We start from the raw sequence: 19,334 nt of genomic DNA, 5'->3' as shown, positions 1-19,334 counted from the left end.
ACAGGAGCAAAATACCCTTTTGCTGAATACATCTTACCATAGCTAGAAGGTAGTAATTGCTATTAAAGACTGATTCTTTAAGAATAAATGTCAAAATCTGTCTCAAGGACTGGTTTTCAAGTAAGATTTTTAATCAATTGTAATGACTTCTATTTTTCAAAGATATTTTTAGTAATACAATTTATAATAACATGTCCAAATTCCTAAGAGCGTTTAATCATAGCCTAGTAGTAATGACTGCAGCCTGTTCTCTAATAGATCTTGGTATTTAATGGTTTTGGCATTAAGGTTCTCATTGGAATAATTTATTATTAACTTAATTATTTATCATTCTTTTCTAAAAGGAGCTCATGGAACTCTAAAGATTTCAGCATTATGAAAATTACATGAATCTATAACAATCAAAAGGAGTTCATTTTTAATTCTATAATTGAGTAAAAATATATATATAGCCTCTGTCATTTTATAAACAAAGCAAAGACTAGAAGAGTTTGTATGGAATGCAAGTTGACATATTAGCATTTGTTTGGCTGTAGCCTGTTTATAACTACTGCCATTTCCTGGTTTCCTGTGGCCAGTGCATTTTTAGAAAGTTTTCAATAGAACAGCAACATTAAAAATAGAATAGAACTTTAAAAAGCTATTAAAATCCTTTTTAGAATTACTACACATATTGAAGTTCTTTCCAAGCCAAATATTCACGTTTGGGATCCTGGCTTCAGCGCACTGTGGAGACAGGCTAGACCCTTACACTTTATATCTTAACTTCTCTTCAGCCCTTATAGGAAGACTTGAACGGAATTCTCTTCAAGGTTGCCTTTATTATTTTCCCTCCATCGTCATGTGTAATCGTGCTCTAAGAGGAAGTAATTATAAACCATACCTGATATAATAGGTGATATATGTAGACTGCTCTGATTCCGAACACCTAAGTCTTTTTTTTTTTTTTTTTTTTTTCTTTTCTTGTGTTTTAATAGCAATGGGAATACACATTTTCGTCAGAAGAGCAATGATGATTAAAGTGTTATAGTGAACTCTTGACAGGTCAAACGTAGTCAAAAAGCATAGCGAACATAATGGCACTTAATGCTTGCATATACTTGTACTTAATACTTGTATAACTGCTCTTGTATTCCCGAAGCTTTTCATTCTTAAATGTTCACTTTAAGGCTGCTGCAATTTGGCCTCAGTAAGGTTGTGTCTGGAGAGCTGCTGTATGAACACAGCATTCCAATTCCTGTTCAGTACCGTTCAGCTTGACACTAGGGCTTAAGACTTGTGGTAGTTATAACACTTATGACAGGTCTTTACTATGGTCATTTATTGCTACTGTAAAAATCTGCCATGTCTGGAATAGAAAATGGAGGGGAAGGTCTAATACAGGTGCTGGGGGCTCAGCTATTCTGGGAAAGAAATTGACTTTTGAAAAAAATATTCTGTGCAGGATTGGATCCACACCGCTTTGTTTAGCAGAACTGTGGGTAGCAAGTAACCGTCAGTGTTCAAATTAAAACCTGACTCGCTTAAGTAATGTGTTAAAAAGGACGCAATACTTATAAAGGGTAAGTGGAGAGTCTGTCCTGCACCTATTCACTTTCCTTGAGTGGCAAATCTAGAAATCATGTGTGAATAGAAGAAGGTGCAAATAAGTAAGGCTAGGAAAATCCACCAAAGTCCTCCTTATAAATACTTGTGCATGCCTTGCTGCTTCCCAGAGCCGAATGTGAACCAGTACCCTAAGCGTCACTTGCAAGTGATTACTCTTTCCAGTAATTTCTTTCTAGGTAGGCTTGTTCTTGTAATTTTAGTGACTTCAGCAAGATCCTTGGTACACTTCCTGAAAATAACAAGATGAGACTAAAAGGGGGCAATAGCTTAGCCCTTGGGACCCAGGGCTAAGGTTAGGTGTGAGTAACTAAGAGTCTGCTTTAGTCGTACCGTTTTTCTGACGTCAATGGAAGAACAACACATTTCAAAATTCGTGGTGTAGGTCTGGTTATCTAGATCAGGTCACAAGTATATTAACAAAAAATACAAGCTTTAGAAATGAATGTTAGCAAATCCTATAAGCGTTGCAATATATTTCTGTCTGCCAGTAGTAATTTGAGTATTACATAGGTTACATTTTTTGAGACTGTAATATAAAGAAACTTTTCCAATAATAGTGTTACTTGGGAAATTGGGCAAACCAGCTTTCATGATAAGTCACTGTGAAGTGCTAAGTGGTACGAATTTCTTATTTTATTCATAGCGAACAATCTAATACGTCAGTTGCATATAGGAAGGGCAACAGGATTGCTGAGTGGAGCCAGATTTATTCTCTTATTTAAACTAGTACAATTCCACTGATTTCAGTGGTGTAACTTGGAAGAAAGACTGGTACAAGTTTAGAAAAATGTGATTTTTTTTTTTTATGAATTTCACTTTCAGTTCTGAATTTACATATCTGACTGTTTTGATACCCCCTTTTGTTTTTTCTCATGTGTCTGTGGAAATATGGATAGACATTCAGAAGCACTTAAATGTGTAAGAAACTACTTATCATAAACATCTTTATATACTGTCATTTATATTATTATTCAGTTTTAAAACCTCTTCAACCATTCAGGATAATAGGATAGTGTAAACATGCATTTAAAAAGAAAAAAAACCCATAAAAATACATTTTCTGTTTTCACATATAAACAGTTCATGGTAAATTCATATTTAAATAATCAAGAAGATTAAGAAATATCTCTAAGTAGCTTTTTGAGAGGCACGCATAAAATTCTTTCAGTACTAGTGATGTTCTTTTTATGGCTATGTTTACAATTTATAGTAACTTGAATTACTCAGCTCTATCCAGGGGCTGTATAGCTAAATCAAGTAAGTGATCGTTTATCTTCAGTTCGGACCTTAAAGCGGTTACATATGTGTTACATGTGTTGCTATAGTCTGTCTTCCTCCTCAGCAGTGAATGGTTCAACTGAGGATGCAGATTAAAATTATTTCATGACTGCTAGTCCTCATCGTTTGACTTAAAATGTACAGTGATCTCACAAATTATTAAAAGGGAGACAGTGTTCAACTATGCCTTATTTTGTTGAGAAACGTAGCTAAAAAAAAAAATCCAGCTTCAGCAGCATCATTTCAGTCCAACAGAAGTAATCAGACACAGTTTATAAAAACTGCTTATGTTTGCAAAGAGCAGGCTGTAATAGACCTTTTCAGTTAATAGAAGGCTTCCTTCACATTTAAAGTTAAACGGAAAGCTTTCAAAATTCAATTATGGAATTTTTCCTTAGGTTGGCTGGCAGTTAAAGAACCTAGTAAATGCATTGCGGGAAGACCCAAATGGAGTGATTTTAACCTTGAAAAAACGTCCTCAGAATACCCTGGTTTCTGCTCCTGCCCTTCTGAAGAATGTGAGGTGGAAGCCTCTTGCACTTCAGGTAAGAAGGCTGTTGCGATGCTGGTGTCATGGTAAATCCTTTATTCAAGAGAAAACACTAAAATTTTTCCTTCCAGTGAAAGGAATAGAGGCCTCTAAAAAGTCCCAAATTCCTTTGAAATAGGGCGCTGAGATAAGTTTGTGTGGCAATACTGTATCTGTCAATAAGATTGTTTTCCTCCATTTTTTTGTGAAGTTGGGAGCCACAGGAATTCATAGAAGGAAAGAGCATTTTCAAATACTGTTACTGAAGAACGAGGCAGCCGAAGGTTCAGTATCGTGCTTTGACTGGCAGAGGCAACTCCCTGTTTCCATTATTTCCCAGTCTGCCAAAACTACTTGTTTGTAATCAAGTGTGTGAGGCCTTTTAAATTTCAGGAAAAGTCTGCTTCTGTTCCACATCTCTCATCAAGTTTGAGTTTTTGGTAGCAATGCTAATAGAACCTCTGATATTTTCTGCATACTTATTCCTTGAAAACCTGTTGATATGAAAAAAATCAGTTGTGAACACCACAGCTGGTTCTTCCTACAGCATCAACATATGTAGTAGAAACTGACTGACCATAAAAAGACCGAACTCAAAATGTCATTATTAAAGGAAAGTTTTTTGAGTATGTTAGTAACTATGCATGTTTCTCTTTAATATATATAACATCCTGTAATAAGTTTATGCACTTTCATAATGTGGAAGCTTCGCAGAATTGTTTTGTTTGGATCACATGATACATGAATGTGTTTCAGAAGAACCTTTAAATTAACAAAACAAAACAAACCCTTCAAGCCTATCCAGGCAAATTTCCTTCCTGCCTGGCACTCCCTGAATCTTTCATTCCTCAAAGTGCCTAAATCCTGCACAGCTGCTTCACTTAAGGAGGGTGTGTAATCCTTGCAGCTCAGGAGTGCTGACACTTGGGTTTGGTGCCATCTTTCCTTTCTCTGTGACTGCCTCTGGGGAAGAGCAAAGGGGCATTGTGACACCCAGACGCGATTCAGAACTCCTCAGATTTTTCTGTCATAAGGGTGCCGGAATAACTTTCTTTGCTCTCTAGCAAGATGATTGTCTGTCTACTTGTGAACTTCATCTGAAGCCTCCAGGGGCAGCAAAGTGGAAACTGCATTTGCAACAGGGCTTCCTTAGAGATCCTCTCGTTATATCAGTACCTTAAAGAATCATAATTCACAAGCAGCACTAGTTCTGGAAGCTTTGTCACTGTGAAAACAACAGGTACTTTATACATGGCACGGTATTTTCCACAAAACATGCCAACCTTTGTCATGGTAGCCAGATAAGTGAAAGTGCACCAAGCTATTTTTGTGGAATTATCAACAGTTTCCGTTTTTGTGGTGTGTTCTCTCCTGATGACCCTGAACACAAGAGCCCCTGAGGATCAAAGGGTGCTTGAAGTGTCATTCTCACTAGGAGACTGTTTCTTCTGTATCGGAGAATAGTGCAGTGAGGGATTTAAATAAAAATATAAATCACTTTGGAAAATAAAAAGAGCGTTGCCAGTGTTACTTCTTAACAATAGATTTTGTAATAAGATGTTGGAAACCAACTTTAGGTTGTCTTTAGCATCTTTAGGTCTCCTTTAGTCTTCAGGCCACAGAGGTAAGCTCAAGTATTAGGACCTGGATACATTTCAGGACATGGGTTTTTGTTTTGCCTGTTTCCTACAGTTCTCACCTGGATCTAGTATTATTTATTATTGTCATTAATGACTTGGAACTAGCATGATTAAATTTCAAGATGATACTAAAGCTTGTATTTCCTGGACAGCTGACATAACAGCTTGATGCTGCTGGAAAGCAGTGATCTCACTTCCCTCTCTCTGTTCTTGGCTGCAGAATGTCCTCGCCTTTGTTTGACTTTGGCATTTTTTAGACTCTCTAGATCAGTTTAATTCGTTGAATTGGTAGGAAGGCTTCTGGCTTTATTTATTTGTTTTTCTGGAGTTTTCTGCCACTAATGGACTAAATTGGCTCTCACAGAACAGAAGGTGTGAGAGGCTATTGACAGACTTTCAGAAACAAGCAGAATACGTTCAGCATAGGCAGAAGGTTTTATACTTAGACAAAAGTAACCAGCTGCATGAATGTAGGATATGGAATGACCGGTTAAGCAACAACCTGTAGAAAAAGATCTCAGTTACAGTAGATCAAAACTGAAAACAATTCAGCAAATGTCAGACTGTCACAAAAAAGGATAACATATATGGATGTGTTATATTTCATACTGTGTTACATACATGGATCCATATATATTGTTCTGCATATGTTATTTTTCATGGTATGTTACATATATCCATATATGTGTCCATATATGTAACACACCATGACAAATAACACCTGCAGAGCAATTCTTCTTCTGATTTAGTGTTGGTAAAAAACAAAACACAAGCAGTACGTAATTAGGGAAGGAACAAAGGAAGCAGGATTTAAGAACTCAAAATTCAGAGGCCAGAAATAATATTTGTTAACTCGGGTTGGTGTGCAGCAGGAATTTTTTAAATAAAAATTGTCATGTTTTCTATTATTGCTTAAGGCACTTATAGGTATTATGAATAATTTTTTTCCACAATAATTATGTTTAAAATCATACCACATAGTTAATTTATGAATTATTAATGATACAGAATCTGTGAATCCTTATAAAATTTATTTTTTGGTCGTCTTGTAGTTTTCCTTTGCTGTAAGTAGTTTCCCATGATAGTTACAACAGCAGAATGTTAACATATGCCGAAGTTCTATGCTACAATTATCTTTCAGTGAGACAACATGTCAGTCATACCCTTTTCTCATTTTGTCTCTAGTTGGCATTATGTGATATTAGAAGACTATTTTCATTTTTAAACTCTGTAATTATCTTCCCACTCAATATAAAACGGTTCTTTCATCTGCAATGGCAAATAGTGCTCTGTTTTTTTATGAAAGTGAGCGCACCAGCAAGTTTATTCAACTAAAGTGCAATATATATTGTATTTTTTCTTTTTATTTGCAGAAATTTTATAATTGGAATAATCCTTCCTGTTACAACTACTTGATCCAGAACATTAAGCTTTTTATTATTTAGCTTGAGATATAGAATCTGTCAGGTGATGTGAATAGGAAAGCTAACGTCAAGTGCGACAATTTTATAATAATTCTTATGTATTAGAAAATACATGTTATGCTCTGCAACTTTATAAGTATCTTCAGAATAATTCTAGCTAAGTAGCTCATTTCAGATTTTGAAAACCATATGAATTTGGAGAGATGTTGCTTTGTACAAAAGAGAAATTCTATGGCATTATGAGAACAGATGCTTGTAGAGAAAAACAAGGAAGATAACGAGTTAGTGTATACCACTCAACTTAGTTCGCAGTTCATAGCTCGGGTACTGTACTGATAGAATTGCTCAGATGAACGCTGAAATTATGTGCTGCCCATTTACTTTACTCTCTCAGTGAGAAACATCTTGGGCAAGGAAAGACTTGTAACACCTCAGACAAAGAAAATACAGCAAGTAAGAAAGTTGTGTTCTGTTCTCTCAAATGTCTTGTATCAGAGGAGATGGTGAACAGTCATTTCTTTTTCATCTTAATGCCAGTCATGTTTTTATTGACTTCTGTCATATTCATATGTATTTCATTGCATTCTCTTGCTCTGAGGACAAAACTTATTATTTACACATCAAAAAGGTATATATTTCAAGTTTCAAAAAAGTAAAAATCCACAAGACTTGAAAACACTGTGAATGTACCTCCTGTTTCACAGCACAGCTATACCAGTTTACCAGTATGTGAGAAATAGTCAACAATATTGAGAGTTCTGTTTCAATTGTGAGCAGTATTTGTGTTGTTGAACATTTAATTTTCCTGAATAGCAGCTTGTCCAATTAGTCATCTGTGTCACTGGCATGAATTAATCTATTCTGACAAAAATTACACATTGTAGGAGTTCATAGGGTGATGCGCAGTTACAAAGCCCCATTTTCCCTTACCGCAGGCAATCCATGTAGAAGAGTGACGCCTGTGTGTTTTCTGTGAATTCACCCATCAGGGGAATTCTGGGGATTGAGTTTATTCCTTCAAGGGAGAAAGCAGAGACTCAGTACCCCATCCTTAATCTTCATACCCCCTCAAAAGGTAAGGGATGTCCATGTTCAAGCCTCTTGTTGCTGTACCACTGGGCTTTACCAGCTGCCTGCATCTTGTCCTGCTGTTTTTTTGCAAGATGCACTGGGGTCGTGTTTATTGTTTTGAACAGCATTTTTAAAATAAATACAATATTTAATTATCCCCAATATTTGCGAACTCACTTCAGAATCACAGCAATGTATTTTGTTTGTGCAACAGTTTGAATTTTTCTCTTTGACAAAGAATTGTTTATTTCTGATGAGTGTTGAATTTACCATTTGTCTTTCATTTTTATTCTGGTATTTCAGCATTGCTTAATCATTTGACTGATAATTAGCTATTCTCATTAAAAACTTTGAATAACAACAGCAGATACCTAAAGTGACACTTTTCAGAAGTTCTCTATAAACAAATGTGTGTTCCTTGGGATTTTTTTTCATCTGTACATGTATTTGCACACACTTTATCAAGCATTCATTGTACGCACACACAGTCAGCATAATCACTAAGTAATTTTATTGGAATTGAGATCTAAGACTTAAAGACTTGACTATGTCTGTTTAATTGATAGTCCTGGCTGGGAAGATATTTACTATTTATTAAAATTACCTTTGTTGGTTTGGTATAATACTAAAATATTATATTAAATACTGGTATTAAACTAGTGTGTTAATAATATTAAAAGACCCTTGTGCTATTTTGCAGATACTTAAAACCACTGTAATTCCATGTCTGATACCACAGACATATCTGGAGCTCAGAGTGAAGGTATACGTCTTTGCTACCTTCACTCTGAGCTCCAGATCGCAGAAGAATTATATTTGCTGGAACGATCTGAGTGATGATAGAGGAGGAGAAAGTGGGTACTCTCTTCTCTTCATTAAAGACTGCCAGGCCAGATGAGTGAAGAAGGTTTCTTGTGAGCGACTAGCAGAATCACCCAATACAGTTTATTTGCATTGGGTGCATCCTTTGAGAAAGGGATAGAAACAGGCATTGTTCCAAAGACGTAATGGCCGGCAAATTCTTGGAAAGCACTGAAGACAGGTATTTTTCATAGAGAAAGTGGAGAACATAAATAAAGCTGAGAGGGAGAAGGCAGGAGACAGTTTATCTGAGAGCAATCATGAAGCAATGTGTTTTGTTAAAACCTTACAACCCTCATGTAGGGAAAGTGAACTTCAAGAGCACACATTTCTGTAAACTCAGTGGATGAACTCTTACAGTATGCCAATCAAAAAGTCAAGAAGAAGAGCTGGTATTGGGGGGGGGGGGGGGGGCGGGGGCACTCTGACCATTTTTTTTTTTTTTTCAAACGTATTTGTTGTGAAATTGTGAGAGGTGGATGAAATACAGTAAGGTTAGAAAAACAAGAAGTATAATGCTTGTCTTCAGAAAGGGGAGATGCAAGAGCCAGGGAATTAGAAGTCAGTCACTTAATGTGCACAGTTTGTGAGCACGTGGAAGAAAACAGATGAGTAAAAGCAACATGAATTTATTATGAAGAAATCATTAAACAGATTTAATGCTCTTATGTGAGCAGTTAACTGGCCTGGTAGATAGGAGAGAAGCTGTATATCCTACTCTGATATTAACACCTTTTCTCGTGGCATTCTCATAAGTATGGCATAGAGAATTAAGGGCTAGGTGAAACTGAGATTGAATGGGTGGAAAATGACTGGATAACCTTGCCTAACAAATATCTGTTAATGGTTCACTATCAAACAAAGGATGTATCATTTAGTATTCAACAGATAGGTGATACGTGTGGTTTTGTTCCATGTTTTCCTGACATCCTGAAGGATCTGCTTATTAAATTTGCACACAGTGATAAACCAGGAGGGCCTGCGAATGCAATGGGGTCTTGGTTGGTGATTAAAAATTTGGAAATTCTAGTTTGGAAAACTAGAAAAAAGCTCTAAAAATGTAATGAAATGAGAGAGGGGCAAGGGTAAAGTATTCTACTTGGAAATAATCAACTGCAGTTTTAACAAATGTAGTGATTGAATTATATGGCGATAATTCCAAATAATGTGAAATTACAGTAAAGAAAAAGCTGAATGTCATGTTGGAAGGAACTCAAATACCTGACTGAGAGACATAAATAGGAATATAAAACACAAGATAAGTGAAATAATTATTGTGCTGTATTCAGTATTAGTATAATCTCAGCTGGGTACCAAGTACACCTAGTATACACTGGGTACACCTAGTCTAATCAGTTGGAGAAAGTACAGAGCACGCTGCAATTCATTACTGTTTTAGAAAACAAGCCCTATAAGGGAAGAATTAGGGTTTTTTTCTTGTAATAAGAAGAAGGGGAAACAGTATTTAGAATGTAAAAATAAATAAAAAGTTAAAGAAGAGTGAGAAGGAAAGTTCTCACTTTCTGGGATGGGTAGGACAAGAATTGAATTAAATTGAAGCAAAAAAGATTACATGGCTATAAGGTTAGTTTTTTAAAAAAATCTATCAAGAATAGCATGGCTATCAGCCTCCTTGGAGGCAAATTGAACAGTCATATTATCTCTCCCCACGCTTTTTTTCTATTATCAACTTCATTGACTAACCTGTAACCTTGACGACCACTGAATATACAACCATCGAAAATAAATTATTCACGAGAGACTTCGTATAGGTAATTTCTTTTCTGATTTTGTAATGGAGTTTCTGCTTGTCTTTCTGTGATGGTGATAATTTATGTTTTGACTCATATGAAACTGTATCCAGCTGCAGGTAAATTGGAGGATTACTAGAATATCTTGTATTTTTAGTCTCTTTACTAATACTGCCACACCAAAACTGCAGAAATAATGGTAGTATTCTAAATGTAGTGGTTGATACTGTGTATAAGGTGGTAGGCCCTAATTTCCAAAGATATGAGAAAGTAAGTCGTGAATGATTCTTGTCTTTGGCAGTCACTTCTTATCTATTTATATTGATAATACAAAAGAAACCTAAAACATTTGATCAGAGTATAAGAGGCTTAACAATAAACATAGAAAAGTAGTATAATTTGGACCTCTATGCAGACTGATATTCTCATGAAAAAACATCCTTTTTTGGTATTTAGGATTGCTTTTACTTGTTGAATCACATAAAAATAATTTTAGTGTTTATCTCTAGAAGATAGAAAGCCTTGTTTTTAGAAAAAGATTATAACTGGTCTTCGTAGCTTTCTGATTTCTAGGTCACTGTGTTTTCCTTCCACCTGTAGAGAACTAGTTGTATCTATTTAAACACAATTTTGTATTTGAATGAGACATTTTCATATAAATAATCTAAGCAATAATACCAAATAAAAATGATTTCTATTTCTTGAATATAAACACAGACTGTACCTTGATTGAAGAATATTCTTTGTGTATATATCTTTGTATCCTGCACAGAATATTTGGTTGTAGTCCTTATAGCCATTGTCTTGAGCTTCTGTATGGCATTTGAGTAAAAAAATTATGTTTAACTTCATTTAAAAATTTAAAAAAGCAAAAATCCCCAAAGACCCCCATACTTTATTAGTACCATTAATATTTATGAAGCTCGCATTTGTTGCTTAGGTTAATTTATATTTCATTGGTGGTCACCATAGAACTTATATTTGTATCATCGTGGTACAAGCATCACAGCTATGGTTTCAGTAAAAAATAAGAAACAATAGATGACTATGAATTCTGTTTTCTTAAAAAAATCTAGGTATTCTGTCCTTGTTAATGATAAATCTACTGAAACCAACATTGTGGTTATGAACACTTTCATTCAGTGCAAGTATTGCAGAGTTCTGTAATTAATTTTTGTATTAATGGCACTTAATAGTGTATGTCCTTCCTCCTTTTATAATTGATTTTCTGCATTGGTTAAAAATCATATTTTGATTCTGAATCTCAGATTTTTCCATGGGATGGTTTTTAAATTAAGTTCACTACTGGTCTTTTAGCAGTTTCTTTCATAACTAGTCTTGAACTCTTTGATAAAAAGGTGTTTCAGTGGACATCTTTTTGGAAGAAACTTCAGTAATTCGCAAAAATGGCTAATCCAAAAAAAGAGGTCAAAATTCCTAAAATTATGCACATTGACTTCGTTGTTACTTGTAGCACAGAAAACTTTTTTTTTTTTCCAGCCTGTAATTCCAACCAGTCCAACAAGCAGCTCTACAACACCAACAAGTACAATGGGCATATCTTCAAAAATGGAGAACTCTGCACTTCAGGATGTTTTCATTCTGTCTCCTATGTCAGGACTTTATGGCCCCAGGTATTTACGTCCTAATGAATTTGAGGTTTTGAAAAATAAAATTTTACACCTTAATTTCACTAGATTAGTAAAAACAAACAAACAAAAAGCCCTATGATCAAACTAAATATTTACTGAAATTAAGAGCTAGAAATACATTAAGCAGCATATCATTATTTTGAGAGACTTAACTTTCACTTAGCTCAATACAAGTTGAGCAAAACCTGGCTTTAGTCCTAAACCAAGAAAGCATTTAAAGAAGTCTTTGATCATTTAGTTTTGTTTACTTTTATGTAACCACTTGTATCTTGTTCTAAAGCATGCATTTCTGCAAGGGAAACTCTTGCCTTCTCATGTTATATCAATTCCTTCTGCTCCCTTTCAGATACTAGAAAACTCCTGAATAACTATATTTACCTTACTGTTAAAATGGAACCTAATGATGATGTCATTAGTTTACATTTGTTGAATTGAATCACTTTTATGAAGGTTCTCACATATAGCATTTCAATTGCAGGACTTTTTATTTGTAGTGTTTGGGAGAGACAGTTGTATGCTTTAGCTTTATCATACAATGGTTAACTTCTCCATAATCTTCTGGTTTACTGTTTTTAGGGATGACATTGGAATAATGTCTTGTGATGACATCAGCAAATTTGGAAAGTCTGGAATGAAAGGCTCTGAGACTCCAAGCTATTTTCTGGAGCATGAAAGTGGGAAATACTACACCTTAATTGAAGGTGAAGGCCACCCTGCGGGCTCTGAGTATGAGAGAAGCAGAGCTACAGGAGTGCGGAGAAGAGAAAAAACACCTACTCACGGTAGGCTTGATTTCTTTAACGTTTTTAAATTGACCAGATTTACAAATTTTGCTATTAACACTGCAACACCCCCAAATATCTGTCATTCTTTGTTAGACCATTGACCTTTGTTAGACCTGTTGGCTCTGAAACTAGACAAAGGTTTATGTGAAAGAATAATTAGTATGATTACAAGCTAACATTCAGGATCAGGAGTGTGTAAGTTATTTATAGATTTATTCTGCAGTGCATATTTAAAATTTTGAATGATACTTAAGTTCATATTATTTGGATAGCTAGCATCTTGATTTACTCAACTGCATTTACAAGCTCTTAGAGTTTATTCTAGTTGCAATGTTCTGGACTGTTAAACTTCAATGGAGGGCCTGAAAAGACTTACTTGTGGTATGAAAGTATCTATAAAATGTAAGGCCCTCTAAAATTCAGTGCTGTATTAAATGGATATAATTACATGAGCAGTATCCTGCAATGCATTTGTTAATACTAGAAACATATTTCAAAATCTTAGAATGGGGACTGCTTAAATATATAAGATGCTATTAAAACAAAAATAAATTCTGCTTTTATATAGAAACTTCATGTGTGTGTAAATCCATATGGGTGTACAGGTATACAAACATGTATGTGCTTGTATGTGAGTATATGTATCTATATAAAAGGTATTGCTGAAAATGAATTGTTGAAAATTTATTTCGCTTATCTGTTAAAAGTGATTTGGTGTTTGGAGAATTTTAGAATACTACTGAAATGCAGCAGTGTATTCTCCATATATTTGCAGTGGTTTTATTTTCAAGGCAGTAAGTTATTTTTGTAAAGTTTACAGACTTTTAAAAACTGTAATTATATCTGATTTTGAAAATGGCATTATTTCTGAGCCTCAGAGAAAGCACTGACTCCTTCTGATCATAGCATTCTGTATAAGTAGGTTCTATCTTTTGAGATATATGTATAGATATGTATATATATGTATGTGATGCCATCAATAAGTACTTCATTCACCTACTCTGAGACTAAGGTTTTTTCCTTTCTCTCATTTTGTAAAAAAAAAAAAAAAAAGTTCCTAAATTTTTTGTCTTTGGTATCTAGGAAAGGGAAAACCGCTCACAAGCTCAGAGTAGTAAAGAACAATGTGTCTGTGAAGAACACAGGTAATAAAAACATGCTGCAGTTCAATGGAGATAATACCAAAGGCGGTTATAGCAGAAGATCCAATAACAGCTGAAATGGAACACAGTTGGGGAAAAAAAGAAAAATTTTTAAGCACTCCAGGCACTGATTCTGTTGGTCTGCCATAGAACCGGTTAGTCTCTGGTGCAGGATTTGATACCATGGATGTGATTAAATGTAGTTTCCCATGCTGCTTTCAGTTGTTAGTACTTAGAGACGATGCAGCTTTCTCTTCCCTGTTCTCAGACTGAGGTGTTCTTAACACCACAAATGTTAGAAGAGAGGGCAACTGATGGCCTCAGATGCCAACAGATTTTGATAGTTAAAATGTACAAGTATTTTCCTCTGTCAATAAATGTTTGTTGAGTTTTTCTTATTATATGTGAGATATCTGTGGTATAGTTTACACAGCTTACCTGGGTTAAGGTTTCAACTGCATTACCTTTTGGCTAACGAGTAACAGTTAAGTAATTTTACCTGCTGCTTTGAGAGCTGAGAGGGTAGAATTCAAGTCTGAAAATATGCCAGCTGCAAGGATACTTCAAATTATGTCAAGCTGCAATGATAGTTCACTGCAGCTAGAGAGTGACAATTCACTGTAGCTAGACCTTCCCAACAAAGGACATCCAACTTCCCAAGCATTGTGGTTTTGTCATTCTAATACTCTGAAAGCAAATGGTTATCAAGTAAACAAAACTTCCGCCCTGTTTTTGTAACTGCAGCTGGATTTATCGTAAAAAATGGCAAAATACCAATTGTAAAATGGACAGGATCGTGTATACACTACCTTTTCTGAATAGGGAAATTTTAATAGACCTTTGTAATCTGTAGGATATTTTTAGTAACTTGTACAGCCATATGCTTGATACTTGGAAGAGCTGTAACACCAAAGAGTAGGATTCCTTCTTAAGACTAGTTATATTCAGTCTTTATCTGCCTGATAAGTGACATCATTTTATAATAAAATTAGAATGAAAGATAAATCTTAACTGTGATTAAAATTGGAGCCAGATGGATGTTTTTGGCTTGCTTTCATAAATTCATGCTGCATGATGACTTAAAATGCTGGGCTCTGTGCCTGATCCCAGTAATACACAAGATTTTTCTTGTGGTTATAATAGACAGTTCTGATTTTCTGTAACTTTGAAAAGCTAGAAGGAATTTGATTTTAAAGTCTCAGGAATATGCCTTTGTTTCAAAAACAATTGTTAAACCAGAATTTTTTAAACTAGAGATTAAATTAATCTGTCAATTAACAGACTTCCAAAGACAAATATTGTTCTACTGTCGTAGAATGTTTTGTACTTTTTGGCTGAAAGATGAACATTTGAACCATCAAAGTGACGATACATCTTTTGGTGGAAAGACAGGATTTATGGTAGATCAAATAAACACGTATCTGATGCTGGAATCAGATAGTCACGGGCAAAGGAAGGAAAATAAAACTTCTGAAGTCTTTCATGGTTGAGCAGATGCTTTCATTACTGCTAGGACTCACACAAAACACAGTTCAGAAATTCCTGCCATGGACTTAACAGAATTAAAGCAATTATTAGAAACCAGTTTCTGTTGCAGCTGGTAGGTGGAAGGATACTCAGGCAGGTGAGACCCTCAGTATAACATATAATATATGCAAAATCCAAGGAGGCAAATAAGAAGTCCATTTTCTCAAATCATTTGTGAAAATTAAGCTTGTATTTATCTTTTCTGCAGTGCATTTTATTTTTACTAAGAGTGATACTCTAATATTAGTCTGACGCTAACATGCTATGGTATTTAGAGTTCTTGTGGCAATGCATATCAAATCTCTTCTGTTTATGTGCTAAAGAGGCAAAAATATCATAAATAAGTGTTATTTTTTTCTTTCAATTTGTACACAATGATTTTCTATTCAGAAAAATACCGAAGTTTCAATGTTAGAACAGTTTATAGGTTACACTTGTTTGGGAAAGAACTTGGAAGTAAAATAAGCGGTATGCAAAATCACTGGTTCCTTTGTTTGGCTTGTATGTTTCCTGTCAGAAATTTCTATTTTTCATGTCGATCGTGCTGTGGCTTCTGTCATTTGAGTTACAAATCTCTTCAGAGCTTCAGACCTTTCTTCTCTTTACAGAAATACTGCTAAGTTTTGTTATGTTGATCTTTATTCATTATGTGCATTCTTATTTTCAGATTTTTGTTTTTTATTGTATAAACTTTAGTTGTTTCTTTTCCATATTACTGATTCTTCCTTTTGTTTGTTTTTTTTTTTTCTTAATTAATATTGTTCTTTTAAGACCAAATTTGACATTAGGAGTTGAATAATACATTTGTAGTTAAAGACAATTTCAACCGTTAGGCAGACAGGGAAACTACATATATTTTCCATACAATTAGTTATACACTAAATTTTATGGTATGAGCAAAAGTATAATATGGGAAAATCTCAGTACGCTAGGTATATGTTACCCCTTCAGTATTCAGAAAATCATGTTATTCTGAAGCATACTTGTCTTATATACCTGTTTGTTCTTAAATCCTCCTAATATTTTAGCAGCTAAAAAGCTGTATTTTGGAAAAATGGCGGATGAAAAACTATATTAGCATACAAATAATCCACAGAATACACTTTGTCACTCTAATCAACCTGAGGAAATTGATAATGAAAAAGAAACTTTTGTTCAGGTTTAAATTCTATAATTATCTTAGAAACAGAGCAGTAGCAAACTGCTTTAAAAAAAATTGCTCGGGTGCTAAAGAGACACACTGAATTAGTCAGCTGGCATACAGAAAAAGGAGTCTTTGGCTTTATGGGTCAGAAAGAACTTAACCCATAATCTAGAGGGTGTGTTTCTGTGTTTTGTGATAATAATGCACGCTGACAAGGCCAAAGTGCTAATGCTTTATAGTCAGTTTTGTAGTATTCCTCATTTAATGGCCTGCTATCACTGTTCTGCTGATACCATAGTAGTGAATGAATAATGCACATTAATATCTTACAGCCATAGTGCCATAAAATCATATTAATTAAAACCTTAGTGTCTGAATCTTCTTTTTTCGTTGTTACCAAACTGCACTCCGTGTTTTCTTTTTAAGGCATTTGAAATTAATGTTCCTTGAAACTATGAGATCCCCTCATTACTCACCATGGGATTTTCCAGGTCAGATAGGTTTTACTGTGTAACTGATAGATATGTAATGTTGTATCTGTATTAAAAATCTTTATAGTTTTACTAAAGCACATTAGTCCATTTAAAAACTGCTTCTTTCTTTATTCCAAAACATCTATTTAATGAGTGAGCAAGTTTTTACAGAACAGAGTTTAAAAATAAATTTGTAATCTGCTATACGATTGCAAGTAATTTCACCAAAGTCTGGTACTTTCCTTCAGATCGGTATAATGAAGAAGAGAATCCGGTATATATGGTGTTTAATTGATCCTGAATGCTACAATTTAATAATGTATAGTGATGATAAAAAGGATTGCTCTGAAGGGTCATGTCATACCTCTAACTGATAGGCGTTACTTACTCTACAGCCTTCTATTTTTAATTTTAAAAAATTATATTGGTTTATCTTGAATTGTTTCCAGGAGATTTAAGGCCTGTTTCTATGCCTACTGAGTACAGTTGGATAGGGGAGTCAAAAGAACAAAACCTGTACAAGAGGGATAGCAGAGGTGAGTATTTTTTTTTTCTCTGCTGTTCTCCAAGATTTTTTTCATTGTTGCTTAAGAAGCATGAAGATACCATCACAGAAACCAAACCTTTTTTTTCTTTGAGTGCCACAGAGAAGACAAAAGAGCCTGTTTAGTATGCGGGTTCTTGTGTTTCTATTCCTGAAAATGAAAAAGTTTGTATTAGTAGGAGGGATTTCCTCTATCTAATTCTAATATAGAGATAGATGAACATCAAGGGGAAAAAAGACTTATAAGATTCAGATATATGTTAATAGCAATCAGTTCTTAATCTTCACAGTTCTAGTAAACAATAAGTGATGTTATAGATGCAAGTTAATGTCCCTTGAGACACATTTTGATTAGTATGAATGAATATTTGAAACCAGAATCAGCAATTGTACTGTCAGTGTTCAGAGCAGCAGTCCTAATCATATACATTTCTATTGATTCCAGTGGGAATTATGAACTTTGGAAGAAGCACAGTGATAGCAAAGTTCCTTTTTTCCTTTTATTCCTCTGCTAAAAAGCAATTATATCATTCAAAAGAATATTCTTCAGATATGCAAATGTGTTTATTGTCATGCCAGTTGTTAAATGTTCTTAAATACTATTTTTTCAGAATCTTTTAGGCACAGTGTGGGTAGCTGCGAGGAGTTCAACTTGACTACTTATAATATGACAAAACTGAATGATACTCTTGAAAATTAATGCAGGATTTTAAACTACCTTTTTCAGTAATCTTCCATTCCAAGAGAAAATAAATTTCATTTAAGGCACAAGTCTTTTCTGATTTATTCCAAATCTGTTGATTTATGCTTAGTTTGTATTTCACAGTTACAGCCAGATTCCTGTCCTCAGACTTGTTGCCTGGCCGGTTCTGATTTTGAAATTCTGCCCAAGTATACTGCACATCTCCTTAAGACCATTATTCCATTTTGTCAGGTTCCTTGAAATTACAATCCATGTCTGTGGAATGGTTCCAGAGATGCTTCCCGCTTGAATAAAATTTACAAGTATTTTATGTGTATGCTCACTTTCTCCTCAAATGGCAGGGGGTGTCAGTAAATGTGGTACCAAGTCCAGTGCAAGCCCCCACAACTCACTTGACATTCACACGACTCTTTGCAGTTTAACAGTACCAAGTGATGATCTTTGACATTTCACTGAAACTTTGTGGCTGTATGTACATTTTCTTTGTTACACAAGCCATATGATGTGGACTAGCTTCATGCTATCTGTCATGCAAGGACCCGGGTACGCACCACCATCTTTTCTGTGCCTAGGTTTTGTGCAAACTACTTAGTTTGCTCTTGATTGGAACCTTGGTACAAATAAGTTGGCAGAGGAAAGAGCCTCAGATGAAGTGGGGAATTAACTAAGCTGACAATACAGATGCAGCTAAAATTGTTCTCTGGTTGTTTCCTCTTACTAATGTTTTTCTTTTTCTTTTTTTCCCTCCAACAACTGACTCTGAGAATTCACTCCTGCGGTATCTGAGTGACGACAAGATACTGGTTATCCAAGAAGAACCTTTGACACAAAAAGACAACAAAAGGGACACAGGCCATAGGTCAAGAAAAAAGGGCAAAACCACAAGCAGTCCAAACTACCCTATTAGTCCATCTGTGTTGACATCTACTATTAATGTTAGGCTTGAACCTGGACAGCAAGATATCTTGAATTTCTCACTAGCGGAAAATAATACAGTTCCACTTTATCACGTAAGTACGTAACAAAAAACCTTATTACATGAAGTACATGGAAAAACACTAAAATGTTTTCCTTTTAGGACTGATACAGGTATAAAGGCATATTCTTCTACTTTATGTTTTAATATTGTATTTTATAGTCCAAGAAAGTTGCTTAATGTCAGTATCATGATAGCTTTCACATAAGAATAGTCTAGACAGAAC

The 19,334-nt window shown here is 34.8% G+C and overlaps 1 protein-coding gene across 1 annotated transcript in view; it reads left to right on the top strand.

Moving 5' to 3' along the window:
* The window catches only part of LOC104012938 (connector enhancer of kinase suppressor of ras 2), a 209,359-nt gene that overhangs the window by 138,536 nt on the left and 51,489 nt on the right, over positions 1-19,334 (top strand). The window contains exons 9-13 of the mRNA XM_087749123.1: positions 3,285-3,431; positions 11,663-11,796; positions 12,391-12,596; positions 17,335-17,421; positions 18,889-19,142. Coding sequence (XP_087605249.1) covers positions 3,285-3,431; positions 11,663-11,796; positions 12,391-12,596; positions 17,335-17,421; positions 18,889-19,142 — 828 coding nt within the window. The remainder of the gene's footprint in view (positions 1-3,284; positions 3,432-11,662; positions 11,797-12,390; positions 12,597-17,334; positions 17,422-18,888; positions 19,143-19,334) is intronic.

Source organism: Nipponia nippon, unplaced genomic scaffold (genome assembly GCF_047370975.1).
Source record: "Nipponia nippon isolate SJK-2023a ecotype South Korea unplaced genomic scaffold, ASM4737097v1 scaffold_12, whole genome shotgun sequence".
NCBI classification, from domain to species: Eukaryota; Metazoa; Chordata; class Aves; order Pelecaniformes; family Threskiornithidae; genus Nipponia; species Nipponia nippon.
The sequence above is the reverse complement of the archived record's forward strand: the minus strand, read 5'-3'. Positions and strand labels throughout refer to the sequence as shown.